The sequence below is a fragment of the Pan troglodytes genome, chromosome 1, assembly GCF_028858775.2.
Source record: "Pan troglodytes isolate AG18354 chromosome 1, NHGRI_mPanTro3-v2.0_pri, whole genome shotgun sequence".
Taxonomy (NCBI): domain Eukaryota; kingdom Metazoa; phylum Chordata; class Mammalia; order Primates; family Hominidae; genus Pan; species Pan troglodytes.
Genome location: NC_072398.2, coordinates 187,611,645 through 187,632,149, shown reverse-complemented (window position 1 = coordinate 187,632,149; position 20,505 = coordinate 187,611,645). Strand labels below are relative to the sequence as shown.

The window sequence follows — 20,505 nt, the reverse complement described above, 5'->3', positions numbered from 1 at the left end:
TCATCAGCATACACAGAGCATCAAAGCCATGGGACTGCATGAACACTGAAGTTGTGTTTTCCCTCTCACTTGATCTCACAGAAGTTTGGGTAGCCCTTGCCTGGGGACTGGGGAAGGCATCCAAAGTCATTACCATCAGTCCTCGTAATGTGAGAGCCAGGTACAGCTAAAGACAAATCTGAGTCAGGGACTGCTTGCAGAGAAATGGTGCCAGAGAAACTAAGACTTCACAGGAGAGCTGAAGGTGTTCCATCTCCTCCTTGATACTAAGGATACTTAGTCTGTACAGCCAGCAATGGGAGCCCTAGCTGAGGCCTGAGGGGCTAAAAATGGGAGTTGATGTGGCTATGCACCCTCCCCACAACTCACCTCCTGTCCCCACCTCCACCCACACAAGAGTCAAGCCTCCTAGAATTGGCATAAAATCCACATACAGAGCAGTCCCAGGAGGAGGCTTGGGGTTCAGTGACAGGAGATGAGCACAGGCTGAAGAGCTGAGACCAGCCATCCACTGATTTTTTTTTTTTTGAGACAGAGTCTTGCCCTGTCACCCAGGCTGGCGTACCGTGGTGCAATCTTGGGTCACTGCAACCTCTGCCCCCTGGGTTTAAGAGATTCTCATGCCTCAGCCTTCTGAGTCGCTGGGACTACAGGCAAGCACTACCACGCCTAGCTAATTTTTTTGTATTTTTAGTAGAGACAGGGTTTCACCATACTGGCCAGGCTGGTCTCAAACTCCTGACCTCAGATGATCCACCCAGCTCGGCCTCTCAAAGTGCTGGTATTATAGGTGTGAGCCACTGCACCCAGCCCCATCCACTGATTCAGAGCAAACAGGATAAAAGTACTGAAGACCATTGCTTCTCCAACTTTAAGTTACATTCAAACCATCTAGGGATTTTGGTAAAATGCAGGTTCTATTTTTTGTAGGGGCCAGCTCCACAGGGTCAGTGGGTTTTTCTCCCTGTGTGCAAAGACAAGAGATCATAGAAATAAAGACATAAGACAAAGAGATAAAAGAAAAGACAGCTGGGTCCAGGGGACCACTACCACCAAGACGCGGAAACCAGTAGTGTCCCCGAATGCCAGGCTGCGCAGTTATTTATTGGATACAAGACAAGGGGGCAGGGTAAGGAGTGTGAGCCATCTCCAATCTGAGCAAACAGGATAAAAGTACTGAAGACCATTGCTTCTCCAACTTTAAGTTACATTCAAACCATCTGGGGATTTTGGCAAAATGCAGGTTCAACTTTAATAGGCCTGGGGCGGGGCCTAAGATTCTGCATTTCTAATAAGTGCCCACATAATGCTGTTGCTCCTGGTCTACAGACCACATTTTGAGTAGCAAGGGATTAGAGGCAGCCGTGGAGGCCACCCATAATGGAGAGGGCATTTCCAGTTCCAGGGAGAATGTGTTTATTCATGCGCAAAGTCACAGAACTATTAAAGTGGAAATACCCACCATTTGGCATGGTTGTGGGGCAGAGAGTTATTTCTCAGCAGATTAGCCTCCCAAGAGCATAGCACAGCATGGTTGTTATGCAGGTGGGTTCTGAAGGTTGACCTCCTGAGCTTTATGTCTTAGTATGTAATCTTGGGCAAATCTTTAACTTCTCTGTATCTCCGTTTCCTCATCTCTATAATGGAAATAACAAGACTATTGTGAGGATTGTCTAAGTGAATGGATATAAAGTGCTTAACACATGGCAGCATAGTAAGTGCTCAGTAAAAGTTGCTATTCTGATGCTATTATACCATTCTATAATCGTTAGCACAGATACAGAGGCTGACTTGCCTTTTGGTACACGGTCAAATATACAACCCCCATCTCCCTCCCACCAAAAGGCCTATGTCCTCTCTTTCAAATTCCTCCTTCCCTCCTGCCCACTCCCCCTCCCCTGGCCCCTGGCCCCAGTGTGGTCTGGATGGGCCCCAGAGGGGCAGGGACAGGGACAGGACGTGGGGCTGTATCTGACAGGAACCTGAGGGGCTGGCCTGGGAGGGGATTGGGGCCCGGCTTCCTGAAGGGAGGATGGGCTAAGGCAGGCACACAGTGGCGGAGAAGATGCCCTCCTGGGCCCTCTTCATGGTCACCTCCTGCCTCCTCCTGGCCCCTCAAAACCTGGCCCAAGTCAGCAGCCAAGGTGAGGTGCACAGAGGGTGGAGATCACCTATGCCCAGGAAGAGGGAGCCCTGGGAGGTGATGCAGGGCCCTGGGAGGGGAGGTAGAGTAAGAGGCTCTCCTGCTGGTCCCCTCCCCTTCCACATAAACATGCCTGGGAGGACCCAGGGCCAACTCACCAGCTGTTCCTTAGATGTCTCCTTGCTGGCATCAGACTCAGAGCCCCTGAAGTGTTTCTCCCGAACATTTGAGGACCTCACTTGCTTCTGGGATGAGGAAGAGGCAGCGCCCAGTGGGACATACCAGCTGCTGTATGCCTACCCGCGGTAGGTGCTGGACTGTGCCCCACTCCCCATGTATCTGTCCCTGCACTTAGCTGAGTCCCACTCCAGCAGCTTTCCTGCCTGTCCGAGGACCACTCTGAATACAAGCCCTAAGTACCTACTTTTTGAACAGATGTGCTTTGGATGTATGTGGGCCCCAGCTCCAGCCCTACATAACCCCTAATCCCACCTATCCCAGGCAGTGAGAAGAAAAATGGCAGTACTAGAGACAGAAGTTGGGCATGGGCCCAGGTCTGGGTCCTCAGGGCTCCGCATGGTGGCTGTGTAGGAGGGACCTCTTCTATGCCAACAGGGAGAAGCCCCGTGCTTGCCCCCTGAGTTCCCAGAGCATGCCCCACTTTGGAACCCGATACGTGTGCCAGTTTCCAGACCAGGAGGAAGTGCGTCTCTTCTTTCCGCTGCACCTCTGGGTGAAGAATGTGTTCCTAAACCAGACTCGGACTCAGCGAGTCCTCTTTGTGGACAGTGTAGGTAAGAGCCATCCTCCTGTCACCCTGCCCCCTCCACTTGCTGCCCCCAGTCCAGCTCCCGGAATCAGACTTGCCTGTGCCCTTCCAGCTCAGCACGGATACCCCTATTACCAGACCCCCTGAGGCACCCCAAGACTCCCTTGTCATTCCTCCCAGCCTTGGCATCTAGAGCTAGAAATGCCCAACAGATCATTCACACCCTGGTCCTCCCATCGTCAACAAATCATTTATTCATCCATTCAAGAGTTACAGAATACCTACTGTGTGCCAGACACTGGGCTAGGTGATGGGGATATGGAGAGAAAAAGGGATCCCTGCTTACAAGAAGCACTGAGTCTAGCAAGCCATCATACTGCAATGAAGTCACTGTTCTCATGAGAGAAGAACAGAATCAGGAGCCTCCCTAGCCTGCCCTCCAGGAGAATGACAGCCTACAATTTTTGAATCCAGAAGCTGCCCCAATTCAGCCCCCAGCACCCCTCTCTGCAGTCCAGAGGCTGAGCCATAGACTGTGGTACTCAGAGTTCTGATGTGCCCTGTCTTGCCTTCAGGCCTGCCGGCTCCCCCCAGTATCATCAAGGCCATGGGTGGGAGCCAGCCAGGGGAACTTCAGATCAGCTGGGAGGAGCCAGCTCCAGAAATCAGTGATTTCCTGAGGTACGAACTCCGCTATGGCCCCAGAGATCCCAAGAACTCCACTGGTCCCACGGTCATACAGCTGATCGCCACAGAAACCTGCTGCCCTGCTCTGCAGAGGCCTCACTCAGCCTCTGCTCTGGACCAGTCTCCATGTGCTCAGCCCACAATGCCCTGGCAAGATGGACCAAAGCAGACCTCCCCAAGTAGAGAAGTATGCTGACCTTCTTCTGCCCCACCTCTTATCTCCTACCTTCAATCTTGCCCCAGGAAAGGACAGACCATACTTTGGGGATTCCAGACCTAGGTTCGTCCTTGGAGAGTTAGTATAGGCTCAGATATGAGCCACGCCTACTTAGGGGTTTCCTACTTTGGGTCATTCCCACTGACAAAAGCAAAGGCTTTCAGGCCTCCAAATTAATGGAGATTTCGCAACAAAACCCTGAACACCACCTGAAACCCACCAACTTGGCCCCTGGTCTGTGTGCATATCTATCCAGCAAGGAGCTGAGCTCCTCTCCACAGGGATGCTGTGCAAATATAAGGGTTGGAGGCTCTCTCAGCTGACAGGCAGGCCTAGATTGTGAAGCTGGGATTTTCCTCCCAAGGCTTCAGCTCTGACAGCAGAGGGTGGAAGCTGCCTCATCTCAGGACTCCAGCCTGGCAACTCCTACTGGCTGCAGCTGCGCAGCGAACCTGATGGGATCTCCCTTGGTGGCTCCTGGGGATCCTGGTCCCTCCCTGTGACTGTGGACCTGCCTGGAGATGCAGGTGAGTCAACAAAGGAATAGGGAGATGGGGAGGAGATAAAAGAATATCTCTAGGGAAGCCTGGGCTAGATCTGAAGCTCTGGGAACCATGGTCCTTCCTGATGATCTCGAACTTGCCATTGGACAGGAACTATGTTCAGGGAAAGGAGAGAATAGGAGTCAATGTTCTAAGTTATATGTGTAGAAATTATCTGAAATCTGAACACCCTATACAGTAGGGGCACACGGGCCCTGATGGGACTTACTTCTTTGACTTTAGTGGCAATTGGACTGCAATGCTTTACCTTGGACCTGAAGAATGTTACCTGTCAATGGCAGCAACAGGACCATGCTAGCTCCCAAGGCTTCTTCTACCACAGCAGGGCACGGTGCTGCCCCAGAGACAGGTGAGAGCTGAACTGCTGATTGAGGTTGGTGTCATGGGAGTGAGCCACAATCTTGCAGAAAAAAAGAAGAGAGTGTTCTTGGTCCTCTTCACTCTCCTTCCTTTGTCTCCAAACCATACAGCTTTCAATGCTCTCTTATCTATTCTGTCATCCTCCAATCGATATTTTATCTTCTCAACCCCTCTCTGTTCCCATTGGGAATGCTTTGGTTTAGTTTAGCCTTAATCATGTCACTGGGACCATTGCAACATCCTACAGTCTAATTCACCTCCAATGTATTCCCCATGCTGCTAACAGAGTGATCTTTGTTAAGCTCAAACTGTGCATGACCTTTGTAAAGCTCTAACTTTGCACAGTCTCCCCTTACTCAAACATGTACTGCAATTTCTCATTATCAAAGCCATAAAAAATTTAGCCTGGCCTTCAAAGACTTCCACCAAGCACCTCATTGATTCTTCATCCTCTCCATATCTAAATCTATAACCAAGTTGTATTGATTTTACCTATTAACTACCTCTAGAATCTGCCCACTTGTCTATCACTGCCATTATCCTACTACAACCCATCATTAATTCTCTCTTGGGCTACTGAAAAGACATAGTAACTGATCACCCTGAGTCTTCCAAGTAATTCTTCACATAGGTGCTGAAGGGATCTTTTCATTTTGTTTTGTTTTGAGACAGTCTGGCTCTGTTGCCCAGGCTGGAATGCAATAGTGCAATCTTGGCTCACTGCAACCTCCACCTCCTGGGATCAAGGGATTCTCCTGCCTCAGCCTCCCAAGGAGCTGGGATTACAGGCATGTGCCACCATACCCCATTAATTATTTTTGTATTTAGTAGAGAGGGGGCTTCACCATGTTGGTCAGGCTGGTCTCGAACTCCTGACCTCAGGTGATCCACCTGCCTTGGCCTCCCAAAGTGCTGGGATTACAGGTGTGAGCCACCGCACCTAGCCTGAAGGGACCTTTTAAAAGTGCAAAAATGAATGTAACACTCCCTGCTTAAAAATCTTCAATAGCTTCCCACTAGTCTTAGGATAAAGAAAAAAACCTCTACCATGGACTTGAAAAGTTCTGAGACTCAGCCCCTACCTACTTCTTCAGCTTCATCTTGTGCTATGCTGCCCTTTGATCCCCATGCTCCAGCACAGGGCTTCTGTGGTCCCCTCATATCTGGCATATTCCCTTCTGCTTCTAGGTCTTTACACTGCTGTTTACCCAGCCCTACTGCCTTTACTTAACTTCTACTTATCCTCCAAATCTCAACTCAAGCGTCACTTTCTTAGGGACCCTCCCCTGGCCTTCTTTATTAAGTCCAATAGCACTATTATACATTCTTGTTGTACCATGTACCGCTTCTTCTTCTTTTTTTTTTTTTTCTTTTTGAGACAGAGTCTCACTCTGTTGCCCAGGCTGGAGGGCAGTGGCGCCATCTCGGCTCACTGCAAGCCCCGCCTCCCGGATTCATGCCATTCTCCTGCCTCAGCCTCCCAAGTAGCTGGGACTACAGGTGCCCGCCACCACGCCTGGCTAATTTTTTGTATTTTTAGTAGAGATGGGGTTTCACTGTAAGTGTTAGCCAGGATAGTCTCGATCTGACCTCGTGATCCACCCACCTCGGCCTCCCAAAGTGCTGGGATTACAGGCGTGAGCCACCATGCCTGGCCGTACCTCTCCTTCTTAAGTACTTATCATAGTCATACTTTCATATTTATAGTTTATATGATTATTTGGTTGATAATAAAAATCTGGCCAGGCCCAGTGGCTCACACCTGTAATCCCAGCACTTTGGGAGACTAAGGTGAGAAGATCACTTGAGGCCAGGAGTTTGAGACCAGCCTAGACAACATAGTGAGACTTCGTCTCTACAAAATTTCTTTAATTAGCCAGGCATGGTGGCACCTGTATTCCTCGCTACTTGGGAGGCTAAGGTGGGAGGATGGCATGAGCCTAGGAGTTTGAGGTTACAGTGAGCTATGATTGCACCACTGCACTCCAGCCTGGGCAACAGATCGACTTTGTCTCAAAAAAAACAAATCTCTCAGAACTCCAGTTGAGAAAGGCTGATCTTGACCACATATGATCCATGAGGGCAAGATCAATGGGTTTTTATTCACCAATATATTCTCACCTACCAATAGTAGGTTCCCGGTAAAAAATTGTTGAACACTATTAACTATTTAAATGTATTCTTCCAGTTTTTTTCTATGTATTTACATACATCTCTATACAACATTTAAATTTTATTATTTTTGAGATAGGGTCTTGCTCTGTTGTCCAGGCTGGAGTGCAGTGGCATGATTATGGCTTACTGCAGCCTCGACCTCCCAGGCTCAAACGATCCTCCCACCTGAGCCTCCTGATTAGCTAGGACTACAGGCATTTTCTTTCTTTCTTTCTTTCTTTCTTTTTTTTTTAAGTAGAGACAAGGTCTCCCTATGTTGCCCAGACTGGTCTCAAACTCCTGAGCTCAAGCAATCCTCCCATCTCAGCCCCCCTACCACGCCCAGCCTAATATGTAATATGTTTTTTTTTTGAGATGGAGTCTTGCTCTGTTGCCCAGGCTGGAGTGCAGTGGTGTGATCTCAGCTCACTGCAACCTCCGCCTCCAGGGTTCAATCGATTCTCCTGCCTCAGCCCCCCGAGTAGCTGGGATTATAGATGTGCGACACCATGCCCAGCTAATTTTTTGTATTTTTAGTAGAGACGAGGTTTCATCATGTTAGCCAGGCTGGTCTCGAACTCTTGACCTCAAGTGATCCACCCACCTCAGCCTCCCAAAGTGCTGGGATTACAGGTATGAGCCACCACACCCAGCCTAATATTTAATTTTTAAATATAAATTGGATTACATTACATATATAGTTTGTTGACTCACCTTTTTGCTTAAAAACATGTCTCAGAGATCATTACAAAAAGATGTAACTCATTCTTTTTAATAACTGCATACATATCCATAGGATTGAGATGCCTGAGTGGACTAAAGGGTAGCAAAACTGAAGTCATCATTTCCTCTATCAAAACTTGCTTTTCCTGCTGGGCACAGTGGCTCACACCTGTAATCCCAGCACTTTGGGAGGCCGAGGTGGGTGGATCACCTGAGGTCAGCAGTTGGAAACCAGCCTGGCCAACATGGTGAAACCTCATCATTACTAAAAATACAAAAATTAGTCGGGTGTGGTGGCACGCGCCTGTAGTCCCAGCTTCTTGGGAGGCTGAGGCAGGAGAAATGCTTGAACCCGGGAAGCGGAGGTTGCAGTGAGCTGAAATCGTGCCCCTGCACTCCAGCCTGGGCAACAGAGAGAAGACTCCTTCTCAAAAAAAAGGAAAAAAAAAACTTGCTTTTTCTTTATTGTCTCCGATCCTACCATGAATTCAGTTTTCCTGGACTGAAAAATAGAAATCATCCTGGACTTCTCCCATTCCTATACCCTCCAGGCCTAACCAGAAATAGTCTTGTCATTTTTACCTTTTCAATATCTCTTCAATCATCTCTTTCCCTCTCTCTCACTGCTGCTACCCTATTTTCACATCCTCATCACTTTGCACATGAAAAACTACAAGAATGTCATAATGGATTTCTCTGCTTCTAGTCGGCCCTCACAAATCCTTTCTACAGACTGTAGTTAGAACGATCTTCCTAAAGTACAAAGGTAGCTATGGCACTTCCCTGCTTAAAATCCTTAAATGTCTACATAACTACCACAAGGTTAGTAGTAATTCAAGTTCAAGCTCCCCAGAAAGGCCATAAGGCCATCCATGACATGGTCTGCAGTCTCACATTTACCACTTACCACCAGGCCCTTTATGCGAAAACCATCTGCACCACTTAGAATTTCCCCCAAAGCACCACACTCTCTTATCTATGCACAACCATGTGCCTGGGATGCCTGTTTGTCCCTTTTGCCTATCCTATTTTTAGTCCAAAACTCAGTCTAAACATCGCCGTATCCAGGAAGCATTCCCTGACCCTCCCAGTCTGGGTTGGATGCTCCCCTTTGATGCTCCCAAGCCAGTCTATGCACATCACAGAAAAATATCATGTTTGTTTTTCTGTCTTTCCCACTGAAATTAGAGCTCTTTGAACCTTATTCCTCTATGCACTCATAGGGCCTGGCACAGTACCAATTGGCACATAGAATCAATTATTTGTTGATTAAATGGGTAAACATACCCATTTTAGTGACGGTGAGCCACTTACGGGTTATAATCAAGAGGGAGACATGATTCAATTGTTCAATAAAGAATTATTGAGAGTGACTTTTTGCAAGGTACTGGGGATAAATAGTGCAACAAATAAAATGGAAAAGGGGCCAGGCTCGGTGGCTCACACCTGTAATCCCAGCACTTTGGGAGGCCAAGGTGAGCAGATCACTTGAGGTCAGGAGTTCGAGACCAGCCTGGCCAACATGGCGAAACCCCATCTCTACTAAAAATACAGAAATTAGCCAGGTGTGGTGGTGGGTGCCTGTAATCCCAGCTACTCAGGAGGCTGAGGCAGGAGAATCGCTTGGACCCAAGAGGCAGAGGCTGCAGTGAGCTGAGATCGTACCATTGCACTCCAGCCTGGGCAACAAAGCAAGACTGTCTCAAAACATTTTTAAAAATAAATAAAGTGGAAAGGGTTCCAGCATTGTTGGGGCTTACATTAGTAGAGGGGAGGGGAAAAGGAGGGGGAGAAAAGTAAGTAAAGAAATAAAGGAACAAAGTTATAATAGAGACTAAAGGGGGGCGTGTGGTGGGTGGGGGGTGGGTGTTGCTAATTTAGACAGAGTGGCCAGGAAAAGCCTCACCAGGGAGGTGACAGATAAGCCGAGATCTAAATGGCAAGAAGGAATGAGTCACATGAAGACCTACAGTCAGAGCAATCCAGGGCAAAGGCAAAGTGCAAAGATAGCACATTTGGCATATCTATGGCACAGAAAGAAGGCCTGTGCGGATGAAGGGTGATAAACTGGCATGAGAATCATAAGAGATGAGAATGGCAAGGCAAGGAGAAACCAAATCACAGAGTCCCGTAGGCCTGGTAAGGAGTTTGGGTTTTATTCCAAGTGGGATGAAGAGCCACTGAAGGATTTTAAGCAGTAAACAATGACAATTTGACTTACATTTTTAAAAGATATGTTTCTCTGTGAATAAATAAATAAGAGTAGAAGCAGAATCACCAGTCAGAAATTTGCCTTAATCCAAGCAAGGAATAATAGTGGCTTCATCTAACATAGCAGTGGTAAAGATCAAAATCAATAGTTTGTGACATTATATTCTGGACATTATCACATCAACATTTTTGGAAACAAATTCTGGTAGCTGTGTGGAGAACAACTTGAAGGTAGTGGCAAAAACAGAAGCAGAAAAGCCAGTTAGGAGACTATTGTCATAATCTAATAGCAAAATAACACATAGGGGAGAGTAGGAGGAATGACGTATGAGAACACGTTAAAAATAGAGGATATTTTTCTCCAGAAAGATGAGGGTTCTTTAATCTTTGAAACAATCCTGTGAGGTTGGTATCATTAACCCATTTTACAAATAGAAGGAAACTGGAGCAGGGATAAACCAAGTAATTTGCCCAAAGTTACACAAAGGTAAGCCAAGACCTGAACTCTTGGTGAAAACCCATGCTGTTTTCACATACCATGCCAGGTCTTTCCTCAAAGGGAAGAGGCCAGACACCAAAGCTGACTTCAGAAAACATCATGGCAAAATAGCAAAAACAAACGAACAAATCAACAAAGGAAAAAACAAAAAGAAAACATCATGGCATAAAGACAGAGGGAAAGCTCTGGAGACCCCTGGAAGGAAGGAGTTAAATGATAATCCCTGCAGGCCATCGTTCTTGTGGGATGGGAAGCCTTGGGATTAGTCTCTGGGGCAGGCCTGATTCAATGACTCTGTGGGGCTGGGTCTTAGGTACCCCATCTGGGAGAACTGCAAAGAGGAAGAGAAAACAAATCCAGGACTACAGACCCCACAGTTCTCTCGCTGCCACTTCAAGTCACGAAATGACAGCATTATTCACATCCTTGTGGAGGTGACCACAGCCCCGGGTGCTGTTCACAGCTACCTGGGCTCCCCTTTCTGGATCCACCAGGCTGGTAAGAACTTTCTTCCTCATTCTTCCCACATAGTTCCCACCCCCACTGAATCTGACCCTGTGCCCAGGATCCCCAACTCTGACCCTTCTGACCGATGGCTCTGGTGGCACGATGCCTTGTGCACAGAAGGACTTAAGCTGCTCCCTGCTGACATCCCTGTAGTGCGCCTCCCCACCCCAAACTTGCACTGGAGGGAGATCTCCAGTGGGCATCTGGAATTGGAGTGGCAGCACCCATCGTCCTGGGCAGCCCAAGAGACCTGCTATCAACTCCGATACACAGGAGAAGGCCATCAGGACTGGAAGGTATGGTCAAGCAACAAATGCCCACAGACCTCACTACGCAGGGGATCCCTGGGGTTGGCCATGCCTGTTAGCAGGAGTGAAAGTGTCTATGTATCCAGTCTCTGCTAGTATATCTATGTTTATCAGATTCAACTGGTATCTTAGTCTCTCTTGGGCATCTGATATTTCTGGCTACTCCTACTTAACATTTCTCTTCCCTTTGTCTTTGGGATATCAGTCTTCCCCGATTTTCCTCCTACCTCTCTGACTGAACTTTCTCACTCTCCTCTCCTGGCTCCTCCTTTCCAGCCTTCCACAAAATGCTGTGCTTCCTAGAGTCTCATCCTAGGCTCTTTTCTCCTCTGATAAAATAAATATGTTCTCCCCAGGTGAGTGCTTTAACTCCATGGTTTCAATGTCCATACATTAACAATCGCAATTTTACCATTCTAACTCCCATATGGAAAGGAATTTACAAACCAGAGGCAAATTACCAAAATGTTTGAAGTCTGTTTCCTCATTGGTGAAATGAGGATGAAGCTATCTACCTTATGGAGTTATAGTAAAGATTAAATACTATATCTAAATACCTAGCATACTGCCTGGCATAAGGAAGGTGCTCAATATACATTACTTAAATATTAGTTTGTCTACTTTTATTCTCATTTGCCACACATATATACAACTATGTACAACATCTTATGGTTCTACCAAAACTTCCTCCCCCTGGACATTTCAGACTCAGTCTATCCAGAATGGAACTCCTCTTCCTCCTGAAGCTTTACTTTTTTATTGTGATAAAACTTACATACAACAAAGTGTACAAATTTTACATATATAGTCTGTACTTGTGTATACATCCACATAACCATAACCAGGATCAAGATATAAATTATTTCCAGCACCTCAGAAGCTCCCAATGCTCCGACACATCCCCCGCCACCAAAGGTAATCACCATCCTGACATTACCATTGATTCATTTGGACTGTTGTTGAACTCTATAAAATGGAACCCTAAAGTATATCTTCCTCAAACTTACTTCTCTTCTGTTTCCTGTCTCTGACAATGGCATCGCTACTTACCCAGTACCCAAGCCTAGAAGCACCCTTGACTCTTCTTGCTCTTCCCTTATCCCTTCCCCTTACTCATCAACTAAGTTGATGGCAATAACGTACTAATAGTCCTCAAATTCCTACCAGGATTGCCTTAGACTCATCTGTGACCATCCAGCCGCGTCATCCATGCTTTCAGCACACTAAACTACTCTGTGGCACAAAACCAAGCATTAAATGCTTCTCTGGACTTCCGTGGTGCCTTGCACTAATTAATTGTTGTGATTATTTACCTGTTTGGATGTCTTTCTCATTAGATATGTAAGAGACGGTGTTTTATTGCTTTCTCCCCAGTGCCTAACCCAATGTTTGGAGTATCACACAGTTCATAAATGTTTGCTGCCTTCCTGCTTGTACACATGATGCTTGTACCCCAGCGCCTAACGCAAATCTGGCATCCTCTGCAGCATGAGTATTATTTGTGGCATGGTCTGTGTGGCTCTGAATATATCTGTTTCTGGGGGTGTCCATCGCCCGACCTGGAGTTGTGAGAACACCCGGTAGGGTGTGCGTGTACCGGGATCCCTGCCGAGGGTGTACCTGGGTGTTGGTGTTAGGATACGTAGCTCTCTGAGGTGAGGTCTGTGTCTCAGGAGGTGGGCCTGGCGCGTTTCTCTCGGGCAGAGCGTGATCCCGTTAGGGAGAGGCTCTCGGTTAGGGCGCTCTATCCTGTTGCCGGGAAGCGTGTTTTCTGCCGGTGGGGCTCTTTGTGGGAATCTCCGACCGCCTGGGGATTCGGAGCTGCAGGATTTGGGTCAAACAGACGCTGGGCTATCGAAGCCCCGACGCCGGGCCACCGCACGCTTCTTTGCTCAGGTGCTGGAGCCGCCTCTCGGGGCCCGAGGAGGGACCCTGGAGCTGCGCCCGCGATCTCGCTACCGTTTACAGCTGCGCGCCAGGCTCAACGGCCCCACCTACCAAGGTCCCTGGAGCTCGTGGTCGGACCCAGCTAGGGTGGAAACCGCCACCGAGACCGGTGAGGCAAGCCCCGGCCGCACCAAAGCCGCACAGCGCCTGCGCCAGGGACTGGGCGCCGGGTGCGAGTGGGGCGGGGCTCGGAGAGGGGCAAGGCCCGGGGCGCGGAGAGGGGCGGGGCGCGGGGCGCGGAGAGGGGCGGGGCCCTGACCTTGCGGGCCGACGGCTGCGCAGGTGCCCGCAGTGCCCAGGGGCGGCGAGGGGCGGCGAGGGGCGGGGCCAGAGCAGGGGCTGGCGGGATGAGGGCGGGGCTCCGGCCCGGGTGGGCCGAAGTCTGACCCTTTTTGTCTCCTAGCCTGGATCTCCTTGGTGACCGCTCTGCATCTAGTGCTGGGCCTCAGCGCCGTCCTGGGCCTGCTGCTGCTGAGGTGGCAGTTTCCTGCACACTACAGGTACCGTCCCCGCCAGGCAGGAGACTGGCGGTGGACCAGGTGGAGCCGAAGGCCTGTAAACAGGCATTCTTGGTTCGCTCTGTGACCCCAGATCTCCGGCCACCGCCCGTGCGCACCTACGGCTTCGCCACTTCCTGCACGTCACCTCTGGGACTCGCTGCGGCTCCTTACACTCTAACACGCCCACTATACCGCCCACCTCGAACAGCCCCGCCTCCTGCTGCTCACCTTGGCGACTAGGCCACCGTCCACCCTTCAGCCAAACTGCCCACTCCACCCCCATCCAATCTGCCGTCAGGTCCCACCTCCTAAACCTAGTCCAAACAATGGCCCCCTTTCTCTAGCCCTACAGACACGACCTGACTCACTGAAACAGAACCTCTTGCCCCTCCGATCTAGCCTCACACAGCCACCAGAATAATCTTTCTAAAATGCGCACATGAACCTATCACTTCCCTCCTTAAATCCTTTCAATAGCTCCCAGGATATAGTCCAGGCTCCCTATGATGACAAGCGAGGCTCTGCAAAATCGGCCCCTGCCAGCAAGCACTTCAGCCTGTTCTACCCTGTGCATCAGCCTTTCCAAACTGGTTTTCTCCACAAGTCAGGTTTTACTTCTCAGTGCCTTTGCACATAACGTCCGCTCTGCCTGAAATAGCCTCCCTGTCTCACTAAACCCATTCATCTGTAAATAACTTTCTTCACCAACTCTTAAGAAACCTTTCCTGACCCTCCCCCTTTTGGCCGCTGCTCTGTGCTCCAATACAGTACCAGTAGTGTTTTACTGTGTTTATTTCTTTATATATCTTCCCTATTATACCTTACTTGGTCATCTTTAAATCCTTAGCACAGGGCCTGCCAAAAAGCAGGCCCTTAAATAAATGTTATTAATGAGTGACTCATTTATGTGGGAAGACGAAGGCTGAGGAGAAATGCCATTGGAGGCTATAAACATGAAGGGTAGAATGCATCCCACCTCCGTCCTTCATCTGCTGCTTCTTTAAGACTTAGCTCAGAAGTCAGCTCCTCCAGATGGTGTCTTCTGATGGTCCTGGGCTGGTTCAGGTGCCACTCTCGTGGGCTACCATCTCCCGCTGAACATACCTTTGAACTTTTAATCTGCCCATACGTATGAGCAGACTGAAAGGTAGCCCCCATGCAGGTAGCCAGATCCAACAAAAAAGTTGGAGAAGTAGGAGGAGGTGGTCTGCTGAGCCAGGCATACTCAGTTCCTTTTCCCCAATTTACCAGGTAAGTCACACCTTCTCCCCTGGAGAGATATGAGTGAGGTCACTGAAGCGGCCTGAAATGTTCTACTGACGTCCCTCCACATGGAAATATGAGGCTAAAGAATCCAGGTTCTGGCCGGGTGCGGTGGCTCACGCCTGTAATCCCAGCACTTTGGGAGGCCGAGGTGGGCAGATCACAAGGTCAGGAGATCAAGACCATCCTGGCTAACACAGTGAAACCCCATCTCTACTAAAAATACAAAAAAAATTAGCCAGGCATGGTGGTGGGCGCCTGTAGTCCCAGCTACTCAGGAGGCTGAGGCAGGAGAATGGTGTGAACCTGAGAGGCGGAGCTTGCAGTGAGCCAAGACCGTGCCACTGCACTCCAGCCTGGGCCACAGAGCAAGACTCCATCTCAAAAACAAAACAAAACAAAACAACAAAAAAATTGAGGCCCCTCCAATACATCTTAATCCATATTCTTCCCAGATAGACTACCCTCTCCAGTAACTTACTAATAAGCTCCACTGGTTTTCTTCATTCATTCATTCAGCTAATTTACTGAGCACCTACTATGGGTCAGACACTATTCTACACCCTAGAAATACAGGAGTGAATAAATAGACAAACTCTCTTTTCTCGGGGACCATATGTTCTAGTGGGGTGAGACAGACAAAAAGAAATATACATAACAATGTAATAAATGTACAACAAGTCAAATACTATAAGGAAAAATGAAGTACAGCAGGAGATAGCCTGTCATGGGGAAAGGAAGCAGCACTACAGTGGTCCCCTCTTATCCACAGTTTCACTTTTTGTGGTTTCAGTTACACGCAGTCAATTAAGGTCCGAAAAAAATTACATGGAAAATTCCAGAAATAAACAATTCATGTATTTTAAATTGTAAGTAGCACGATGAAATCACTTGCCATGCCTCTCTGTCCCACCCGGGATGTAAATCATCCCTTTGTCCAGCATCTCCATGCTGTATATGCTCCCTGCCCCAGAGTCACTTAGCAGCCATCTTGCTTATCAGATTGACTCGTTGAGGTATTGCAGAGCTGTGTTCAAGTAACCCTCATTTTAGTTAATAATGGCCCCAAAGTACAAGAGTAGTGATGTTGGCATATTGTTCTAATTGTTCTATTTTATTAGTAGTCATTATTAATCTCTTACTGTGCCTAATTTATAAACTTTATTGTAGGTATGTACGTATAGAAAAAACATCTGCTGGGAGTCTTGAAACATATCCCCTGCAGATAAAGAGGGACTACTGTGTTTCAGGCAAGGTAGTCAGGGATGACATTTGAACAGAGGCCTACAATGAGGTGAGGGAATGAATCCAGTGTTCCAGACAGAACAAACATTGGAGTGTTTGAGGAAACTGCAGCACCCTTTGTTGAACCTGCCCACCACTGACTTCCCTCCCCTACCTGAGGTTTTCTTCTTACTCTACTCCCCTGCCCAACTTTATTGCCTTGACCATGCTCTTATATCTCCAAGCCTTACTCCCCGGCCTCACTGCTCCCCCACCCCAACTGCTGTCCTCCTCCCTGCCAATTCACTGCCATGGCTCAGTCTGCTTCTCTTCCTTCTCCCCCAGGAGACTGAGGCATGCCCTGTGGCCCTCACTTCCAGACCTGCACCGGGTCCTAGGCCAGTACCTTAGGGACACTGCAGCCCTGAGCCCGGTGAGTGTGCTTCCCTCCCCTGTGCCCACCACCAACACTGCCTGGTACTGGATCCTTGCCCCAACAATACAACTTGTTCAAGGTCCTTGCCCTACCAGTGTGCCATCCCCAGGCACTACCCCAGCACTACCCCAGCCCTTCTCCTTCCTGTACAGTCCAGCCCCTCCTCCCACAGGATCTGCTTTAATCCAGCGCCTGTCCTCATCTCTCCCAGCCCAAGGCCACAGTCTCAGATACCTGTGAAGAAGTGGAACCCAGCCTCCTTGAAATCCTCCCCAAGTCCTCAGAGAGGACTCCTTTGCCCCTGTGTTCCTCCCAGGCCCAGATGGACTACCGAAGATTGCAGCCTTCTTGCCTGGGGACCATGCCCCTGTCTGTGTGCCCACCCATGGCTGAGTCAGGGTCCTGCTGTACCACCCACATTGCCAACCATTCCTACCTACCACTAAGCTATTGGCAGCAGCCTTGAGGACAGGCTCCTCACTCCCAGTTCCCTGGACAGAGCTAAACTCTCGAGACTTCTCTGTGAACTTCCCTACCCTACCCCCACAACACAAGCACCCCAGACCTCACCTCCATCCCCCTCTGTCTGCCCTCACAATTAGGCTTCATAGCACTGATCTTATTCTACTGCTGCTGACATAAAACCAGGACCCTTTCTCCACAGGCAGGCTCATTTCACTAAGCTCCTCCTTTACTTTCTCTCTCCTCTTTGATGTCAAACGCCTTGAAAACAAGCCTCCACTTCCCCACCCTTCCCATTTACTCTTGAGACTACTTCAATTAGTTCCCCTACTACACTTTGCTAGTGAAACTGCCCAGGCAAAGTGCACCTCAAATCTTCTAATTCCAAGATCCAATAGGATCTCGTTAATCATCAGTTCCTTTGATCTCGCTGTAAGATTTGTCAAGGCTGACTACTCACTTCTCCTTTAAATTCTTTCCTACCTTGGTCCTGCCTCTTTGAGTATATTAGTAGGTTTTTTAAATTTGTTTGAGACAGGGTCTCGCTCTGTCACCCAGGCTGCAGTGCAATGGCGCGATCTCAGCTCACTGCAACCTCCACCTCCAGGTTCAAGCGATTCTTGTGCCTCGGCCTCCCTAGTAGCTGGGATTACAGGCGCACACCACCACACACAGCTAATTTTTTTTTTTTTTTTTTTTTTTTTTTAGACGGAGCCTTGCTCTGTCGCCAGACTGGAGTGCAGTGGCACGATCTCGGCTCACTGCAACCTCTGCCTCCCGGGTTCAAGCCATTCTGCCTCAGCCTCCCAAGTAGCTGGGAGTACAGGCGTCTGCCACCACGCCTAATTTTTTTGTATTTTTAGTAGAGACCGGTTTTCACCACGTTGGCCAGGATGGTCTCGATATCCTGATCTCGTGATCCACCTGCCTCTGCCTCCCAAAGTGCTGGGATTACAGGTGTGACCCACTGCGCACAGCCCCAGCTAATTTTCATATTTTTAGTAGAGACAGGGTTTTGCCATGTTGCCCAGGCTGGTCTTGAACTCCTAACCTCAGGTGATCCACCCACCTTGGCCTCCCAAAGTGTTAGGATTACAGGCATGAGCCACTGCGCCCGGCTGAGTGTACTAGTAGTTAAGAGAATAAACTAGATCTAGAATCAGAGCTGGATTCAATTCCTGTCCTTCACATTTACTAGCTGTGCAACCTTGGGCACATAACTTAATGTCTTTGAGCCTTAGTTTTTTCATCTGTAAAACAGGGATAATAACAGCACCCCACAGAGTTGTGACGAGGATTGAGATAATCTAAGTAAAGCACAGTCCCTAGGACATAGTAAATGATTCATATATCCGAGCTACTGTTGTAATTATTCCTTCTTACTCTCCTCTTCTAGCATTTCTTCCAATTATTACAGTCCTTCAAGATTCCATTTCTTAACAGAGTCTCCAATCCCATCTATTCTCTGCCTTTACTATATGTTGACCATTCCAAAGTTCTTATCTCTAGCTCAGACATCTACTACAGCACTGTGATGCTTTATGCAACTAACTGTTTACATATCTGTCCCCTGCTACTAGATTGTGAGCTCCTTGAGGGAAAGGACCCTAACTGTTTACATGTCTGTCCCCTGCTACTAGATTGTGAGCTCCTTGAGGGAAAGGACCATGATTTATTTGTCCTTTTCCCCCAGCACCTAGAGTAGTGCTTGGTGCATGATAGTAGGCCTTCAATAAATTTTTTCTAAATGAATGAAATCTTTCTGGACAAGGTTACCTTAATCCCATGCCAGCTGTCCTCATCCTCTAAACCGTTCATAGGCAGCAGTAAATGTGCTCAGACAGTTCTGGTTATGGACTCTCCTAACACATTCTAATTCTCAAACAAATGGTTTTGTTGTCATTGTTTTTTCTGGCTCCAAACATTCCCACTGTATCAGTCAGGGTCTTGGAAGAAATAGATGACACACTCAAATTGGGTAATATGATGACAGTGTAATAAACGGCAAACAGTATTTACAAAGATGAGGGCAAGATTTGGGAAAACTATCAAGGAACAGTGCAAGTGCCTCTGAGGCTAACAACAACAAGGTGCTGGCACTAGCCCTAGGCATCAAGGGGTAAGGGAGGGAGTGGTTCCCAGATCACCAGAGAGTAGCTGTAAGACAGGGCTGCCAGGAAGGAGTCATGGCCTTTCTTTGGTGGAGGGGTGCAGCCAACCTATGGGCAGGTGGCAATGAGAGATCCAGGGGGATAGACAGCTCAATTTCATGCTCTTCCCATTCCAGTCTTGGGTCCCTAGGAGTAAAGTCAGAGCCTTTCATGTGGCTGGGGAGGAATTATGGAGATTGGGTATACTGGATGTCATCCATTTGTCCCACCCAGACCTATTCTCCATCCTTCTCCATCTTGTCCTATGCTTAGCAAGGCTGATTCATATGGCTGGCATCCAAGCATTCTCCTGGGCTTTGGTTTCTGCTTGGGTTCCAACAGTAGGAGGATATTATGGATTGAATTCTATTCCTCTCCTCTCCCTCAAATTCACATGTTAAAGTCCTTTTTTTTTTTTTTTTTTTTTTTTTTTTGGCCGGGCCCGGTGGCACACACCTGAAATCCCAGCTACTTGGGAGGCTGAGGCACAAGAATGACTTGAAACCGGGAGGCAGAGGTTGCAGTGAGCCAAGACCACACCACAAAAAAAGACAAAAGTTTTTTTTTGTTTTTTTTTTTTTTGAGACAGGGTCTTCACTCTGTCGCCCAGGCTGGAATGCAGTGGTGTGGTCACGGCTCACTGCAGCCTCAAACTCCTGGTCTCAAGCGATCCTCCCACCTCAGCCTCCCAAGTAGCTGGGACTACTGGAATTACAGGTGTGCACCACTAGCTTGGCTAATGTTTTCTGTATTTTTTTTTTTTTTTTTTTGAGATGGAATCTTGCTCTGTCGCCCAGGCTGGAGTGCAGTGGCGCGATCTCGGCCTACTGCAAGCTCCACCTCCCGGGTTCACGCCATTCTCCTGCCTCAGCCTCCCGAGTAGCTGAGACTACAGGCGCCCGCCACCATGCCTGGCGAATTTTTTTTATATTTTTCGCAGGACAGGGTTTCACCGCGTTAGCCAGGATGGTCTCGATCTCCTGACCTCGTGATCCGCCCGCCTCAGCCTCCCAAAGTGCTGGGATTACAGGTGTGAGCCACCGCGCAGGCCTGTTTTCTGTATTTTTTTTAGAGACAAGGTGATACTATGTTGCCCAGACTGGTCCCAAACTCATGAGCTCAAGCAATCCTCTGGCCTTGGCCTTCCAAAGTGCTGGGATTACAAGTGTTAAGCCACCACACCCAGCCAGATGTTGAAGTCTTAACTCCCGGTACTTCAAATATGACCTTATTAGGAAATAGGGTCATTGCAGATATAATTAGTTAAGATGAGGTCAGGGCCCTAGTTCAATATGATTGGTATTCTTATAAAAAGAGAAAATTGGACACACATACACATAGAAAGAAAGCCAAGTGAAGATGAAGGCAGAGAACAGGGCGAT

General features: G+C 48.3%; 1 protein-coding gene and 1 long non-coding RNA gene across 2 annotated transcripts; one reads left to right on the top strand and one right to left on the bottom strand.

Moving 5' to 3' along the window:
* Positions 1 to 1,014: 1,014 nt before the first annotated feature.
* LOC107976631 (uncharacterized) lies at positions 1,015 to 13,061 on the bottom strand. The gene is made up of 4 exons (XR_001720713.3): positions 12,762 to 13,061; positions 4,648 to 4,779; positions 2,302 to 2,388; positions 1,015 to 1,637 (listed from the first exon to the last, which is right to left on the bottom strand). It is a non-coding gene; the product is annotated as an uncharacterized LOC107976631 (long non-coding RNA).
* MPL (MPL proto-oncogene, thrombopoietin receptor) lies at positions 1,994 to 18,718 on the top strand. Its single transcript, XM_016960707.3, has 10 exons — positions 1,994 to 2,448; positions 2,759 to 2,937; positions 3,488 to 3,786; positions 4,181 to 4,343; positions 4,602 to 4,728; positions 10,640 to 11,129; positions 13,038 to 13,197; positions 13,492 to 13,588; positions 16,421 to 16,508; positions 16,723 to 18,718. The coding sequence occupies exons 1-10, from the start codon at positions 2,066 to 2,068 to the stop codon at positions 16,975 to 16,977; spliced, it is 2,241 nt and encodes a 746-aa protein (XP_016816196.1). The 5' UTR covers positions 1,994 to 2,065; the 3' UTR covers positions 16,978 to 18,718.
* Positions 18,719 to 20,505: the final 1,787 nt, after the last annotated feature.

What these genes read in the sequence shown, in the direction of transcription:
- MPL (XM_016960707.3), top strand. Translation starts at nt 2,066, where the DNA reads ATGCCCTCCTGGGCCCTCTTCATGGTCACCTCCTGCCTCCTCCTGGCC. An exon ending in AGACCTCCCCAAGTAGAGAA is followed by an intron (nt 3,787 to 4,180) that starts GTATGCTGACCT and finishes TTTCCTCCCAAG; the next exon opens with GCTTCAGCTCTGACAGCAGA. An exon ending in GGACCTGCCTGGAGATGCAG is followed by an intron (nt 4,344 to 4,601) that starts GTGAGTCAACAA and finishes CTTTGACTTTAG; the next exon opens with TGGCAATTGGACTGCAATGC.